General features: G+C 60.4%; 1 protein-coding gene across 2 annotated transcripts; it reads right to left on the bottom strand.

Moving 5' to 3' along the window:
- Positions 1–2,636: 2,636 nt before the first annotated feature.
- Positions 2,637–15,366, bottom strand: CHST12 (carbohydrate sulfotransferase 12). Of its 2 annotated transcripts, none has more exons than XM_024576960.4 (2): positions 14,059–14,441; positions 2,637–4,374 (listed from the first exon to the last, which is right to left on the bottom strand). In XM_024576960.4, exon 2 carries the CDS (start codon positions 4,314–4,316, stop codon positions 3,057–3,059), a length of 1,260 nt encoding a protein of 419 aa, XP_024432728.2. In that variant the 5' UTR covers positions 4,317–4,374; positions 14,059–14,441; the 3' UTR covers positions 2,637–3,056. The 2 variants fall into 2 exon arrangements, with proteins under 2 accessions (XP_024432728.2, XP_053782880.1); XM_053926905.2 differs by lacking the exon at positions 14,059–14,441 and adding an exon at positions 15,270–15,366 and having other exon boundaries at positions 2,640–4,374.
- Between the last annotated feature and the right edge of the window lie 372 nt (positions 15,367–15,738).

The following is a 15,738-nucleotide window of genomic DNA, read 5'->3' as shown; positions in this document are numbered from 1 at the left end:
TAAATAAATGAGCCATAACCACTGGGGCATTGGCTCAGGGCAGCAGACCCCCTGGGTCTGCGTGACATCGGGGAGCCTGTTTGGCACTTGGCAGGGCAGGGCAGCCAAGGAGGACAGACCGTCCCAAGCCGTCTGCCAAGAGTGGCACTCCGCCCCTCTGAGCGGCTCTCCGGCCCAAGTGGGGAGGGCACACAGCAAGGGGAAAGTCGCACCAGAAACCCACCTTCCTTCCGGAGACACGGAAGGCCTCCTCCCCGCAGAGGGCTGCCGACGCAGGGGATGCAGCATCCTCTCCGGGGGTTGGGGGCGGGAACAGAGACACTCTTCTTGTCTGGGACGGAGAAGGGACAGTAACTTCCCCAGGAACAGGGCAAACTGCCCCCAGGAGCCACAGACAGCACAGGGCTGAGAAAGCGTCCCAAGTCAGGAGGAAGGAGCACAGGGCCCCACAATCCCGGGGCCCGGCACTGACCCTCCGAGCCGGGGCCGCCTCCGTGACACACGTGGGAGAACGATGCAGGCCCCTGGCTCACAGGCCCCGAAGGAGGCCCTCATGGAGTCACCCCTCCCTCATTCACTCGTTCGTCCATTCACGCACTCACACAATGAAGTCACCTGAGCCCCGGCATGCCAGGCCCTGCATGCCCCGGCCTGCTGCTCCCCACCCAGGAAAAGTGGGGAGGAGACTCAAACCGTACTGGGGTCCACTGCCCACATCTGCGATTCCACTGTAACAAGTCCCCCAGACCCTGGAGCCTCAGCGGGCTCCGCGTGGGCTCCAAACGGAGCTCCGCAGGCAGGCAGGTTAGACAGCCACGCTCCTCATGGCATCCGCCTCGCTGCCCCCAAAATGCCACCTTCCCCCTCTGCCAAGTGCTCCCAGCTGAACAGCTCCAGCACAGCCCACCTGGGGAGGGCAGGTGGGCGGGGCAGCTCCTCTAACTGCCCCCACAAGAGGCGGGGCTGGATTAAAGCCCCTCCCTCACCAGTCAGACTGTGGATGCTGGTGCACAGGGGCACACGGACCACACTGCAGAGAGAAAAGGAGACCCTCACCCCTGCCAAAAACAAACTTATTCATCAAGAGTAGAAATTCCTTCAAAATAGATGATGAAGGCACTATACACCTAAATATTCATTAGAAGCTATGAGTGGACACACTGTATCGACACATGAGCAAGTAGATACACTGTAACGACACATGAGCAAGTAGATACACTGTATCAACACACGAGCAAGTGTATCAGACACTGTAAGAGTTAAGAGGATGACAGCGCCGCCCCCCCCCCCAGAACTGCGCTATCTGGGGGAGGTGCAAAATGCACAACCCCAAGGCTAAGCGCAAGTCCAAGGCGGGCTCTGCCCCACGCCACATCCTCTCCCAGGCTGCGACAGGCACAGTGCCTAAGGGGCCCAGCTGGGGGCTCAGCTATGACACACGAGGGGATTTTGTAGCATAAACTACGGTGGTGACAGCTGTCCAACAATGTGGATGTGCCTAGTATCCCTAAATTGGACACTTAAAAATGGTTAAAAAGGTAAATTTTATGTTATGTATAGTTGACTACAAAAACAAATGGGGGGGAAAAGTTAGCAGGTCAGGAGAAGGGTCTCCGCCACCCTTCACTGATCTCGTGCATCTGTGCCTCCTCCCAGCAGCAACCCTGGGCAGGGGACCTGCCCATGGGGCATCCGGGGCCATCTCTGCGTCATCACCGAGCCAGCTCTAAGCCAGGAAAATGGAAGGAAGATCTCCGAACATCTTGGTCCTGCTCCTCATACCAAAACGAAGTGAAAGACAAGGTGGCGCCTCCTCTCCACCACAGACCCTCATGCCTCCCATCACCAGGGCCCTCTGGCCTGTCCTCCACCCTTCCTGCCCATGGCCACCCCTGGGCTGGGCCCCAGCCCTACGCACTCCACTAGTCAACTCACACCCAGAGGCCACAGGCTCCAACAGGCCGGCCAGAGCAAGGGCACTCACAGCAAGGAGACCCAAGGGACGGCTTCCAAGCCCATGGCAAACTCTCCAGGGATTGGGCATCAGGGTCCTGATGTCTGAGATGAGGAAGTCAAGGTCAGATGCGATGCCCCAACACCACAAAATGACAACACACTTTTCAGCAGTTACATGCCCAACTGCAAAGGAATAGGAACCAGATGTTTTGAAAGAGCCTTCTGGACTAGCAGACACCTTAATCGAGTCAAGGCCACCAACTGGGGCTAACTACCCCAGCGTGACAGCCTCGAGGACGAATGTCACCAGAGCTGAACCCGGCCAGCCAGGTCTGCCACGAGCGACAGGCAGAGCCTTGCCCTGCTGGGGTAGGGCATCCCGCCCGCCCACTGCCGTCACCGCAAGCCTTCAGTCTGTGGCTCAGACGCGGAGGGCGGCGCTGGAGCTAACGTCCTGCCTCTGGGGCTGGGACTGAGGGGCAGTGTAAAGCCCTGATCTGACCAAGGCCCCACGAGACCTGGCCCCCGGTGAAGGAGCGCTCGCTCGTGAAGGGTGTGTCTGCCGCATGCTCACAAGCACAGGTCACACACTGATCACACGCTGGGGGTCCTCCCTCCCCTCAGTGACGTTTCTGAGTGTGAATGCCGGCCGTCACACAACTCAGAGCCCTACTGTGTGCACCTGAATGACCACACAAGCAGGCGGCGCAAGCAGATGTAGGATTTACTCCATTATTTTCTCCGCCCGTCTCATATTAAATATCCGAAATATATTAATCTTAAAAAACAGTATTAACATGGTACTCAGGGAGTACAAGCAGTGGGGTAAGCAGTAAGTCTGGCTGCCGAACCGCAGGGGATTTTACAAACTGGAGTGTGGCTGTGGCCCATCGCAGGGTGCTTAGGCCGTGGAGCAGGAGCGCTGTGGACTTGTCTGCCACGCGTCACACTGGGAGGGACACAAGGCCATAAAAACCCGTGTGTGGCGGCCCCTGGCTCCCTCTTCGGGACGGCGGTTGAGGCCCAGCAGCTGTCACTGCGCCAAGAGGCCCGACGCGGCCCGGTCAGCAGGTTTCTGGTGCCGGGAGCTCGCCCGCTCCTTAGTCCCGGAGCAGGTGCTCGGGCTTGGGGTAGCCGAAGAGCACAAAGTCGGCCTCGTAGAGCTTGTACAGCTGCCGCCTCCAGGCCAGCGGGATTTTGGCGAACCAGTCCTCCTCCCAGCTGCTGGCAGTTCTGTTCCGGTAGCTCGGGGGGAAGTGGAGCTGCCCATCCACCTTGAGCAGCCGCAGCAGCTGGGCGGCATCCTGGTCCAGGGTCTCCAGCTTGCCCACAAAGTCGTACTCGATCTGGCAGGGGTGGCAGAGCCGGTGCACCTGCCGCCAGTGCTCGTTGAAGGGTGCCAGCTTCTCAGTACGGGGGTCCAGCAGGTACTGGATGAAGTGGGAGAAGGTGACCTTGAGGCCCGCGCTGAAGGCCTCGCCCACAGACGCAGGCAGACTGGTGAGGTTGGCATAGGCCCTGAGCATGGGCACGGCGAACTTGCGGTAGAACTCCTCGTTCTCCAGCTCGAACTTGCTGCGGAAGGCCGAGATGAGGCGCACGAAGGGGTCCCGCACAAACAGGAACTTGGTGTACTTCTTCAGCTTGATCTTCATGAGGTGGCGGGAGAACTTCCCGTAGCGACGCCAGAACTTGTTGAAGGTCAGGTGGGTGCTGGAGTTGTGGACATACTCGCGGGGGATGTCCAGGGGGTCGCGGTAGGGGGCGCCCCGGTGCAGGAGGCTCTCACTGAGGACGATCATCACGCGCTTCCAGTTGGTGCAGGCCACCTTGGGCACGTAGCAGTAGATGATGCCGTGTCGGTCGTCCACGATCAGGTGGTTCAGCTCATAGTTGGGGATGTCATCGAAGGAGCGCTCCTTGGTGGGGAACACAAAGCTGGCGTTGGCGCAGAAGTCCCTCAGCATGCCCCTGCGCTCGGCCTGCCGCCCATCGGAGTCCGGGCCCTGCTGGGCATCACGGCTGGACCAGTCATAGCCCCTCACACTCTCCTCCACGCTGCCCAGCGCGGGCCTCCTGGAGGCCGGCAGCGGGGGCAGCTCTGTCTTTTTGCCCAGCAGGACATTCTGCTTTGTGCTGGCACCAAGCAGGTTCTCCAAAAACTCGTCCATGTCAGGTGTGAGCTGCTCCACGGCAGCCCGCCCCGGGCTGGGGTGGGGCCCTGGCGTGTGCAGCCTGGAGAAGGCCGTGTGCGGGGGCAAGTGCGCGGTGCCCACGCTGTCCCAGTACACGATGATCAGGACCACCATGAACACGGAGCCCAGGGCCAGCCCCAGGCGGAACAGCCGGGTCTTGGCCATCCTGCGCCCGGGTCCTCACTCCGGCCGCGTGGAGAGGCTGGCACCGCGTTCCCGGGACCTGGAAAGGCAATGGAAAGCCGAGTTAAAGGCTGGGCCAACCTGAGGGCCCCTCTGCGGGCTCAGGGTCCAGTGGGTGGCGCTGACTGGCTGGCTGGTGCTCAGGTGCTCCTTCCACGAGGCGTCTGCAGCCCCCTCCATCCTCCACGCGCTGGGTCTGGTTAGGCCGCCCGACCAGGAGCCCTGGCCTCTCCATGTACTGTGACCAATGCTGCTCATAAGGGCCTGAAAGGACGAGTGTGACTGACGAGGTGCCTAGAGGTCCTTTGTCACTGCCCTGAGGAGAGAAAGCCCGACAGAGCTGTCATTGGGCAGAACGCAGACCTTAAAGAGAGGCGTGAGGATCAGAGTAGAGGACAGAGGACGAGGCAGCGAGAGGGTGAAGCTCAGTGCAGCTACAGTTTAGGAAAGTGTGAGGATGCCCCTCCCTCTTGCTGTGTCCACTTAATCCCAATAAACACAAGAGACAGGCCCCTGGGTGTGGCTGACATGCCTGTGCGTGGTCCCCGCCCCTGCCCCTCGGGAAGGGCGGGAAGGGCGGGAAGGGCCCAGTGCACACAGGGCTGGTGGGAGGGTCCACCCACAGACCAGCTGAGCTCCATTCCGCCCCAGGCACTTTCTCAGTGCTCAGATGCAGCAGGGAAAAGGATGGGGTGTCTCCTCAACTGCTTGGCTGAAACACGAGGACTAAGTTGTGGGGGACCCCAGCTGGGGATGCTGGCTCACAGACAGCAATACCCTGGATGCCTGACCTGGTTCAACTCAGGTTCCAGCCAGACGGAGCAGCCTCAGTGCCCCGAGACCTGCCCTCCTACAACTAAAAACTACAGGGCACAGTCACCAGGCGAAGGAGGAGGTCTCAGGACCTCTGAGCGACACCAGTGAGTTCGCTGGGCCCCTATTGTCTCCCGTATGTCCTGGACAGGGTGCTGCAGAAGCTACCAGCCCCGAACAGCTACCAGCACAGGAAAAAACACCAGCTCCCGAGGAGAGCCCAGCCAGAGGACAGGAAGGGGCGGCTGTGTCCCTGCCCAGAGGTCTTCCTGTCCCGGGCTCCTTGGGAGGGAGCTCTGGGCCCTCGGATGTCCTGCCTGATGGGACCGGCATTGCTGATCTGCGGCCTGGGGGTCACAGAGTCCCACAGTGTGGTTTAGAGTGGGGGCTTTGGGTTGCACAGGTTTGAATGGGCTGCAGACTGAGGTCAACTGTGTGTGGGTCAATATTGATATGACAAAGGTCCAGGAAAGACTGGCCACGGAGGCTCAGGGGCTGTCCCTGGTGAGCCGTGCTGCATATACAGGGTCCCCTGTTCCTGCTGGGAGGGGTCAGCTCTGTGCTCGCTGCACTGGGAGGGGCACCTTCTGCCCTCTACCTCACGCTGCTGCCCCTGGCTGAGCCTGACCGGGACCCTGTGCTGTGATGAACCATGGCTGTGAGCGTGGAGGCTCGAGGAGCTCTGTGAACCCTTCTGGCAGAGCATCCGACTGGGGGGCAGCCCGGGGACCCCCATTTCCTATTGGTGTCGGAAGTGTGGGAAAAGGGGTCTTGGGAACGGTTCCTGATGTGGCAATGACCTAACAACAGAAGCATCTTTTTGGCAACCCACGTCCTGCTTACGCCGAACACCAGCGGAAAGACCACGCTCACGGGGTCAGAGAGCTGAGCTGGGAGCTGAGCCTCCACCCCAGGCCCCCCAGCACCCCTGGATGGACCCACGGTGGCAGGAGGTGGGTAGGTCAACACTCTGATTCCTGATCCCCCCACCACAGTGGAAAACATGAGCCATGCAGACACTGTTCAAAAGAGGCCACCCACTGGGGTCAGGGTGCCCGCAGTCCCCAGTGACTCGCTTAGTTTAAGCCCTTTCCCTGACAGGGTCCGATCCCCCAGCCCCACCGACACAGCCACCGGCTGGTAAGCACATGAAAAGATGTCATTGTCACTAACATGTGCCTTAGGAAATGCAGGCCGAAACCACAGTGAGATGTCACACTTACTACGATGACTCCTTTCTAGAGAGAGGGAGAGAAGACTGGTACGGGTGATGGTGTGGACAAATCGAAACCCTCGCGTGTGTCGTGGGCATGTAAGGCGCCCCCTTGTGGAGCTCGGTCTGAAGGCCCCTCAGACACCAAACACAGCCCCTGCGAGACCAGCTACCCGCTGCAGGGTTGGGGTCTGAAAGCTGGGCTGGGGTCTGAAAGAGCCGGGAGCAGGGTCTGCGCAGCCGCGCTCATGGCGGTGCGGCTCACACACGGCGGCCAGAACGAGGAAGCGGTCCTCGTGTCCACTGAGAGTGGACCCACGCAGGTGACTCATCCCCACGACAGGACACTGTTCAGCCTTAACGAGGAGCGGACACATCCACAATGTGGGGGAGCCTCAGGGACAGCGTGCGCAGGGACATCAGCCAGACGCGGAAGGTCACACACTGTGTGACCCCACTCACGTGAGGGCCTGAGGGGTCACAGTCACGGAGACGGGAGGCGGGGGGGGGGGGCGGGGGTCAGGGGCACAGGAGCGAGAGTTTCAGGAGGACAGAGGTCCAGTTTGAGAAGATGAGGAAGTTCCGGAGATGAGCCTGCTTACTGCCCCTGAACTGGACACTTAAAAAGGGTTAAGACAGAATATTTTGTTAGGTGAGGGTCTTTTCAGTAAAAAAATGGGAAAATGAGTTAGAGCTGTAACAGGGCACTTGGAGACATTTCCAACAGACACTGTTGGATGAGCAAAGTGTTCAAAGAGAAACGAAATAAAGGCCTCAGCACGACAGAGAATCGAAACGGAGGCTAAGCCCAGAGCCCGCTGCCGAAGCCACGCTCACCCCGGAAACCCTCCGCAGCGCTCGCAGGCCGAGTGCACCTGCAATTAGTGTGGGAAGCGAGCGTCACTGTTCTAGACATTCATGATGGGGGAGGGGGGTGTGACGGGAAAACAAGCCAGGAGTTCCCCTTCGACGGGCCCAAACCTGGGCCTGGGGGGTCGGCGCAGCTGCCCGGGCCCCCCCCCCCCCCCGGAGAGCAGCCAGGGGCCAGACTTGCTTTGGGCCAGCACTTCCAGGCCTTTCCAAGTCAAGGCGTGGAGCACCTGGGTGCTACGCTGAGGCCATGTTCATTTTTAACATCAAGGCACAAGGGCGGTCCTCTGCGTTGTCACTCCCAACCTCAAACACGCCACATAAACAGCAGTCGTGGAAACGAGCCGGCGGGGGGAGCGCCCTTGCAGAGCACAGCACTGTGGGGCCTTGGACCTACGTGGTCCCAGGCTCAGGGTCTGAGAGCTGCAGAGAGGGAGCTGACCGGATGGCAGCCCAATAAGTTCTCCTCTTCGAGGAGGGGAGGGTCAGCTAGGAAAGTAGTGGGCAGGGCATCTCAGTAGCACCCCGCTGCTTTCTGGGGAGGAGAAAGGCCAGGTGGGGAAGCCAGGTGACACCTGAAGCCATGACCCTGCCTTACGGCACGCCAGGGACAGCACTGACCTCATACAGTAAGTTTTCATCCAGAAAATAAGGGCATGGTTTCCAAACTCAAATCTCCCACTATTTCAAACACGGTCAACAAAACCCCTCAAGTTTGAAAGGACTTTCCACTGGGCCCTGCCTTGGGCCAGAGGGCTGGCAGCGGCCTCAGCCAGAAGCTTCCTCTTTAGGGCTAGTTTTCTTCCAGGGCTCGGTCAAATGCCCTTGTCACCACTACTGACAAAGGAACTCGGTCAGGTTCGAACACTGCGCCTCGGCTTGCAGGCAGAGCTGTTTGCTGGCTCGGGCAGGGCGATCATGCGCATCGCGTGGCAGGTGGGAGGCTGTGCCCACGCTGGCTGCCCACACAAGGCTGCCCATCTGAAGGAGCTTTCCCACCAAGAGCGTGCAAAATCAGGGAAGATAGGGTGGCCTGTGGCCACCTGCTGGGCTGAGCCCCTGACATTCGGGGTGCCGTGCTGCCAGTCACCCCATGAGATCCGTGGAAGGGCACTTCCCACGCTCTTCAGCGGAGCAGACCACTCCAGTACCTGAAGGTCAAGGGGACGTGCTGCTTGATCCTATGTGTGTCAATGTGACTGAGCCTCAGGCTGCCCAGGGAGCAGTCACGCGTTCTTCCCAAGTTACATGAGGCCACAGACCCCCAACAGCCAGCGCAGCACTGAAGAAGAACAGAGTGGAAAGACGATGCGACCGACTTCAAGGCTCACCGGTACATACGGTGATCAACAGTGTGGAACTGGCAAAAAAGCAGAGGGGTGACCAATGGAACAGAGGAGAGAGCCCGGCAACAGCCCCCCGTGAACTCTGTCGGCTGGGCTTGAGGAGGAGCAGAGGTGACACGGGGAGCCACGACGGTGTTCTCTCCCTCAGACGGTGCCGGACAACTGGACGCCCACACGCCAAATGACACACTGGACGCAGGCCTCCCTCCCCTCAGAGGCTAGCTCGGCATGGTCACAGAGCTGGACGGAAAACGCAACGCAGCAAAACCCTAGGAGGTAGCACAGGAGGACAGCTTGGTGCCTTGGGCACGGCGAGGCCTTTCCGGTAACAGCGAAGCCGTGCCCCACGAACGGAACTGACCACACACTGATCCGTACCAGCGAGTGCACTGCAGCTTTATAGAAACGGCTACCAACTGGAGCCAAGCCCGTGGCCCACTGACGCGAGTGAATGAACCTACCCTGGCTGCTCGCTCGCTGGGGGACCGGTCAGCTGTGACAAGGAGCGGGCCCTGCCTCACACACCAATGCCACACGTGGGTGGCACGGAATCAACAGATCTGGACACGAGACAGCACACCACACGGCTCCATGCACAGGAAACTTTCAAAGGACAACACCGGCAACAGAAATCACAGGCTGCAGAGGCTCTGGGGAGACTCTGGGACAGACAGGTTCTAGCGCACCCACTGCAGTAGTGGTCTGTGCCCACGCTCAGAGAACAGCACACTCAAAGTGCGTGAATTTCCTGTGGGCCTTTGCACCACCACACACTTCACCAAGGAGACGCCGCCAGCAGTCTCACTCAGTCGGCCTCCAGCAGGTAGAGTCTCTGACGGGATGGCTGTGGTGGCTCTCAGTGGTCCCCACGGTGTAGGGGGCAGGCCCCAGCAGCGACGGACTCTCCGACACACAGAGATCAAGGCAAGGGCAGGGCGTTCTGGGGCCAGGGCCAGTCTCTGCCGGTGGCCTGGGACGTGGCTTAGGCCTGCGTTTCCGTCCCCCACCTTCGGCCCAAGGACAAGGGAGGCTGTGCTCCCCGAGCTGCCGAGGGTGAGAATGGGAGATGTCAGCGGATACTGCTGAAGAGCAAAGTGCTTTCTCTGCACTGTGCCACTGGCCTTGACCCTTCCGCCGTCACCAGACCCCCACCATCTGTCTCACTGAAACATACCGTGTGATTTTCATTATTCCCATGCTTTCTGCCAACAGGCAGCTACCAGCAGTCAAAGACTGTAAGTTTCAAATAGGTTTTACAATAAAAACGGTTAATATACTTTCAGAAGTGCTGCTACGAGGCCCTGCACATATTAATTTATTTGATCCTCACACGAACTATGATGAAATCGAGACAAAACACATAACTTGCCGGAGTCCACAGAGCCAGGAACCGCCCAGAGCTGGCCTCGGAACCAGGCAACCAGAGGGAGGGCCTGCCTCCCCGGACACTACACCTCACGGCTGCCTCTCCAGTCCGCAACTGTGTGGATGGCCTGGTTTTGAGTAGACACTCGGATTTTTATTACCTTTATCTCTGAAAGAGTCCACCTCTTCTTGTCCAGCTAACCAACTTCTGAGCCCGACGTCCAGTGACCTGAGCTGCACTCGGGAGTCCAGGCTGCCTTGGGCGTTGCTGCCTGAAAGGCTGGAGACCCCTCCCGGCCCTCCAGCTCTGCAAGCACCGCACAGGCAGAAATCCCCTTTGGTTCCCGCCAGGGCAGTCAGCAGAGCTCTGGAACGTTCCGGTGAGCAGCCTCTGCGTGTGCCCTCTGTGCCCGTGCTGCCCAGCCCCGCAGCCGATGCTTTGGTGCCGAATTAAAACCCCCATTGTGAGGCAGATCTGTGCGTGCTGCCGCCAGCACACGGGTTTATTTGCTTACAAAACTACTTCACTTGTATTCAGTTTACCCTGCAAACTCAACCCAGCAGGAGACCCAAATAAAAATAAGTAATAAATGGTCACATTGATGGGAATGGAAGGTGCATGTACATCCCAGAAGACCTGGATGAAAACTGAGCCCAAACTTGGCCTCAGAAGTGAAGTGATTTCCCTGCAGAGCGGGGCCCACAGTACAGCTGACTGTCCGCTCCGCTGGTCTCTCAGGCCCCGGAGACACCTCAGTAGATGGGACATTATCGTCCAGGTACCAACCCCACATGCTGGAATTATATTTCACATTCTCAGAAGACAGGCATCATATCTACTAAATCCCCCCACATTCTTGCCAAGACTCAAATATCTGATGTGGGGTACTGGACTCTGGAATCCAAATAACTCATTTCTCAGACTTAAGTCAATTCAAAGAAATTATTTCAAAGTGAAATAATGATAATAAATTTCACCACAATTTGTTCAAGAACGTGCCTGAGGCTTTACCTTAGAAATACATCTAGCCTCTACCCCTCAGCCCCTCCACTGCCCCACCACTGCCCCGCCTTGGTGCACGCTCCCCACCCCCCATTCCTGCGGCAGCAAGACCGGCCTCCCCACTTCTGCCCATCGTCAGAGCCCACAGCTCCCCAAGTCCAGCCCCACAATGGCCTGTGACAAGCCCCATGAGTGGGGTCCTCTGCTCTTGTCTCCTCCTCTGCCCCCACAATGGCCTCGCGGTTCCTCAACACCACCGACCATGCCCCTACTGCCGGGCCCACCACGTGGGGGAACCCTGGGGCTTGATTCTACACTTGCTTCCGATTTCTGCTCGAAGCTCGCCTCCCCAGCGAGGGCTGCCCTGGCCACTCCCAGCCTGCCTCACCTCCCAACACCCGCTGCTTCGCCAGGTCCCCTCCAACGCGACGTGCTCACTGGTTTATCCACTCATTGTCCACCTGCGTAGAATAGAAACTTGCAGAAGGGGAGCACCTGCCCTGTCCCTCACAGCTGCAGCCTCACGGCTAGAATAGTGTCTGGCATACAGCAGGTGCTCAATAAAGTGTTCTTATGCTGCCAGCAGCAACAGCAACGACAAAACGGAGGAGCACGGCCGGCCCTGATCTCATCACTTACGAAACTGGCGGACCGGTAAAGAAGGGTTCACAACACTATTTGCTTGACTTTTGGAAGTATGGGAAAATCCCTTTATGACAAATTAAAAGAAAAAGAAAGCTAGAGAGTGCTGAACCCCTGATGTGTGCCCACAGCCAGGAGACAGGAAACAGGGAACAATGACAATAACGAAGAGGAAGTAAGGACAAGTACACTCTGACTGGTAAGGGCTGATGCGTGATCCCCCAGCCTCCCGCCCCCAGGCAAAGTCAGGGCCTCTGCTTCGGAGGCAGAAGTGTGCTGTGCCTCTGTCCTTAGTTTCATCGCGGTTATGCCTATGTGTTCCCAATTAAATCACTCTGGGGAGTTCATCACCAAAAACAGCAGCGCCCCACCCCGTTCCCATGACCCACCTCCACCCCGCACCCCCTTCGTTGCCGCCGAATCTCTGGAAGCTCTCACTGTTCCCCCTCCCTGAGTAGCAGTCCCGGAGCAATAGCAGCTGTTCAGTTCGGGCGTCACCCTCGGCCTGCCCGCTCTGGCAGTGCACGGTGGCCCCTTTCCCCCTCTGGACCCTGCCAGGCCCTGCCCTCCCACCTGCCCGCCTTCTCCAGCCAGGCCTGCCATCCCTTCCACCAGGGCCATGCTCGGCGGGCTGTCACAGCTGGCCGGGCAGCACCCCACCACGAGTGTTCTGTTCTTCGTTTTCCCGGGAATGAACCACGGTCCTGGTTTCCGTTTGCTTTGCTTTGCTTTCTACGCACTCATCACTAACCCCGCCCCAAAGTCCAAATCTCCTCTCCAGACATCCCAGTGCAGGTGCCCCGTCAGTTTCATCTTCCCCCTAAATCCTTTCCAGGACCCTCTGGCCAGCTCAGGTCACGAGGGGTCTGGTGTCCACGCCTGGTGCCTGGCGGGCAGCCTGGCCTGTGGAGCTCACCCAGAGCCTTTCCCCTCTCTTCCGAGGAAAGCCCTGTCCGCTGTGGCTGTCTGTCTAGAGCCACCACCTCGTTTTGACAGAGCATGCCTTCCGGTCACTTCCCTAGAAGGTCTCGAAAGGCAAATTTGGGGAGCATATCTGAAAACGTTTCTACTCCACTCTCCTTTGCCTGAGTATAGAGTCCAAGATTAACACATACGTTCCTTCAGGATTTTGAAAGCCATCTCTCTCGTCTCCCAGCCCCCGCTGCTGCGGAGGAGCCCCCCGCGCCGTTCGCTTCCTCCAGTGGCGACCTGCTTTCACTCTTCCTCTGGGGCCTGCACGGCCTTCCTAGTCCCAGAGCTCTGAGATCCCACAACAGCGTGCCTCGGTGTGGGTGTGCACGGCTCCCCAAACTCTGGGACCCGCAGCTTCAGAGGCACTTCCAAATCGAGCTCTTGCTCCCCAAACTCGCACTAGGCACCCCTCACTGCCTACACTTGCTGTCCACACTCTGTCCAACTTGGAGCTGAACTCACCGGGAGAGTGAAGGACACCTGTGTTTTCATGCCCACTGTCCGCCTCTCGGTGCCCCTCAACGGGACAGGTTCACTTCCAGAAGTTACCTTGTGTCACTTTGCCAGTGATTTCATCCCCCTTCCTTCCTCTGTCTCCCTCTTTTTCATTTTCCACTTTCTCTCTTACTGAAACCATCACTCAGCTCTCAACCTCCTGATCTGATCCTGCAACTTTCTTTTTCCTCTCATTTTGCCTCTCTTTGCTTTTCTATTCCTCTTCCTAAGCTCCTAACCCTGATCTGTCCCCACCCACCCACCCACTGAGGTTCCTCTCTGCCACTGCCTTTCACACCCAGGGGTTTCCTCCTAGCACTCTGCTCTTCCTTTCAGAGCATCCTGCTCGTGCGTGTGTGCCACGTTCGCCTCCCTGTGTGCATGAGTGGCAGCTGGCTTTGCACGGCTTCTCCCTGCACACCCTCCACTGCCTGCGAGCGTGTTCTGGCCTCGGTCTCCCGAGTCAGTCAGTCTTCCCTCCCGAGTCCCTGGTTCTCTGTTCCTATTTAAGGGATGGGGGACTAAAGGACCCTGGAAGCTCTGAACTGGGGGGGGGGTGGCGGTTAGTAATTATGAGCCTCATTAGCAAGTGATCTAGCTGGGCCTCCTGACAGGGAACCCTGATGCCACTGTGGTCTTTGCTCTTGGGCTGCTCAAAGGCTCCTCCACTCTGCTGCCTGGAGGGAAAGGACAGCTGGTCGAGGGAGCCCAGCACCCTCCCGGGTCCTGCTCGGAAGTGCACCCCTCTCCCCCGTGCAGCTGGGCCTGGTGCTTTCCATCCTGGCTGAGATATTTCGGAAGTCCTCTCCTCAGTTACAGAAACCCCACCCCTTGGTTAACTGCAGGAAGCAGAGTTGCTGTGTCACTTGTGTTCAGCCCAAGTGTCGGCAAAGTCACTGAACCTCCACCAGCCCTGGTGCCTAACTGCTACTTTCTGAAGAGAGAGAAACCCTGCTAACGATCACCACCAAAAATTAAGTTCTTTTTAGACGATAAACTAGCTACCTTTGTTTCAGTGGCATCAATGGCCCGTGGCAGCCAGCCAATGAGGTGCTTTTCTGCAGAAATGTAGAGAACGTGGCATCGTGAAGCCCTGTCACGAGCCGGAAAGACACTGAAGTCAGGCAGGTCCCTGAAAATGGCCATAGGACAGAAAACTTTAAAAAATAAATAAATAACCAGAAAGGGCATGTCAGCCTCGAGACCTCTGTGGACGAGAACCGCCAGCAGCCCTGGTGAACGTGCAGCGGGTAACGACCACCCGGCCACGTCCAGGGTCAGCCACCCCACACGCTGCTCCTCCGCCGCCCTCCACCGGGGCCCGCGCCCCGGGGCCCACAGACACCGCGCACAAGCCAGACGCGCTCTGCCCGGGCCGGGGCACCCTCCTCACTGCGGCCGCAGCCGCCAGCACCGTCCTCGAGTCACCGAGCCCCCGGCCCGCGCCCCGCCCCCCGGCCACGCCCCGCCCCCCGGCCACGCCCAGCTCGCGCCCCACCCCCAGCAGCCCGCTCCGCGCGCTCTCCCGGGGGCTCCGGGACCTGTCACAGCCCCAGCCCCCGCCGCTCCCCGCCGCAGGGTGAGACCCCGCTCGCGCAGCGTTCCGCGCCCTTCCCGCCCCGCTCCTCCGCTGCCCCCACCGCGGAAAAGTTCGCGCCGACGAGCAGGGCGCGCCCGCGGGCCCCACAGTCCGGAGCCCGGCCTGCAGGAGCGGGGCGCCCCCGAACCGCCGCCCGTGTCCCCTGCGCTCTCCTTCCTCCGGGCACCGGTCGGCTCCCGGCCACCGAGAGGGGCCCCTCGCTGGCCGGGGGGCCGGCGCGGACCTGCCGAGCGGTCCGGGCCCCGCACGTGCGGCCGGACACCCGCAGGAGGCACCTGCCCCGCTGCGCCCGCAGCCCAGTCTCCCGCGCGGAGCTGCCCAGCGCACGCTGCCGCCGCCGGCTCGCTCTGCCCCGCGCCAGACGGCGCCCGGGCGCGCCCAGGCTCGCGGGCCACGGCCCGGCGGCCGGCTGGAGAGCGGGGACCCCTGCCGGGGCCGAGCCGCGGCTCCCACGGCGGCCCGCTCAGAGAGGGCGCGCGCCGGGCCAAGGTCACACAGCGGCCGGCGCGGGGCTCGGCCAGGGCTTCGCCGGACCTGCCGGGGGGCGCAGGGGGCAGGGACCGCCCGGCCGCCGGGAGCCCGCCCCGCGCCCCGCGTCCCGCGCGCTTCGCCTCACCTCCCCTCAGGCCGCTGCCGCCGCCGCCTCCACCTCGCGACCCTCGGAGGCCGCCCCTCCGCCGGCCCCGCCCCCGGCTTCGCAGCCACGCCTCCCGCTCTTCATCTCGCGAGAACTCGCGGCCCAAGAGCGCGCCCACCTTCAATGCGCCTGCGTCCTCCGCTCCCCGCCCCGCCTCCCAAACCATTGCCATGTGGCGCCGTATTTACGACCCGAGGTAGACCCCGCCCCCTCCCCCAGCAGCCAATCCTGCTCTGCCGGCCCCGGCGTTGGCTTCGCCCCCAGCAGCTTAGGGTCTGGGAGCTGCGGGGGAGCCCACGATGGCTGTCACCGCAGCCCGCTGAGACCAGGCCGCGGCTGCAGCCAGCACGGTCCCGCTAACCGACACTGAGACAGTGCCTGCCGTTTTCTGCACCCGCCCGCGAACGCCGACTGCGCTCAGGGCGTCGTGAGGCTCCCGGCCGGGGCC

Source organism: Desmodus rotundus, chromosome 6 (genome assembly GCF_022682495.2).
Source record: "Desmodus rotundus isolate HL8 chromosome 6, HLdesRot8A.1, whole genome shotgun sequence".
Taxonomy (NCBI): domain Eukaryota; kingdom Metazoa; phylum Chordata; class Mammalia; order Chiroptera; family Phyllostomidae; genus Desmodus; species Desmodus rotundus.
This window is presented reverse-complemented; position numbering and strand designations above follow the sequence as displayed.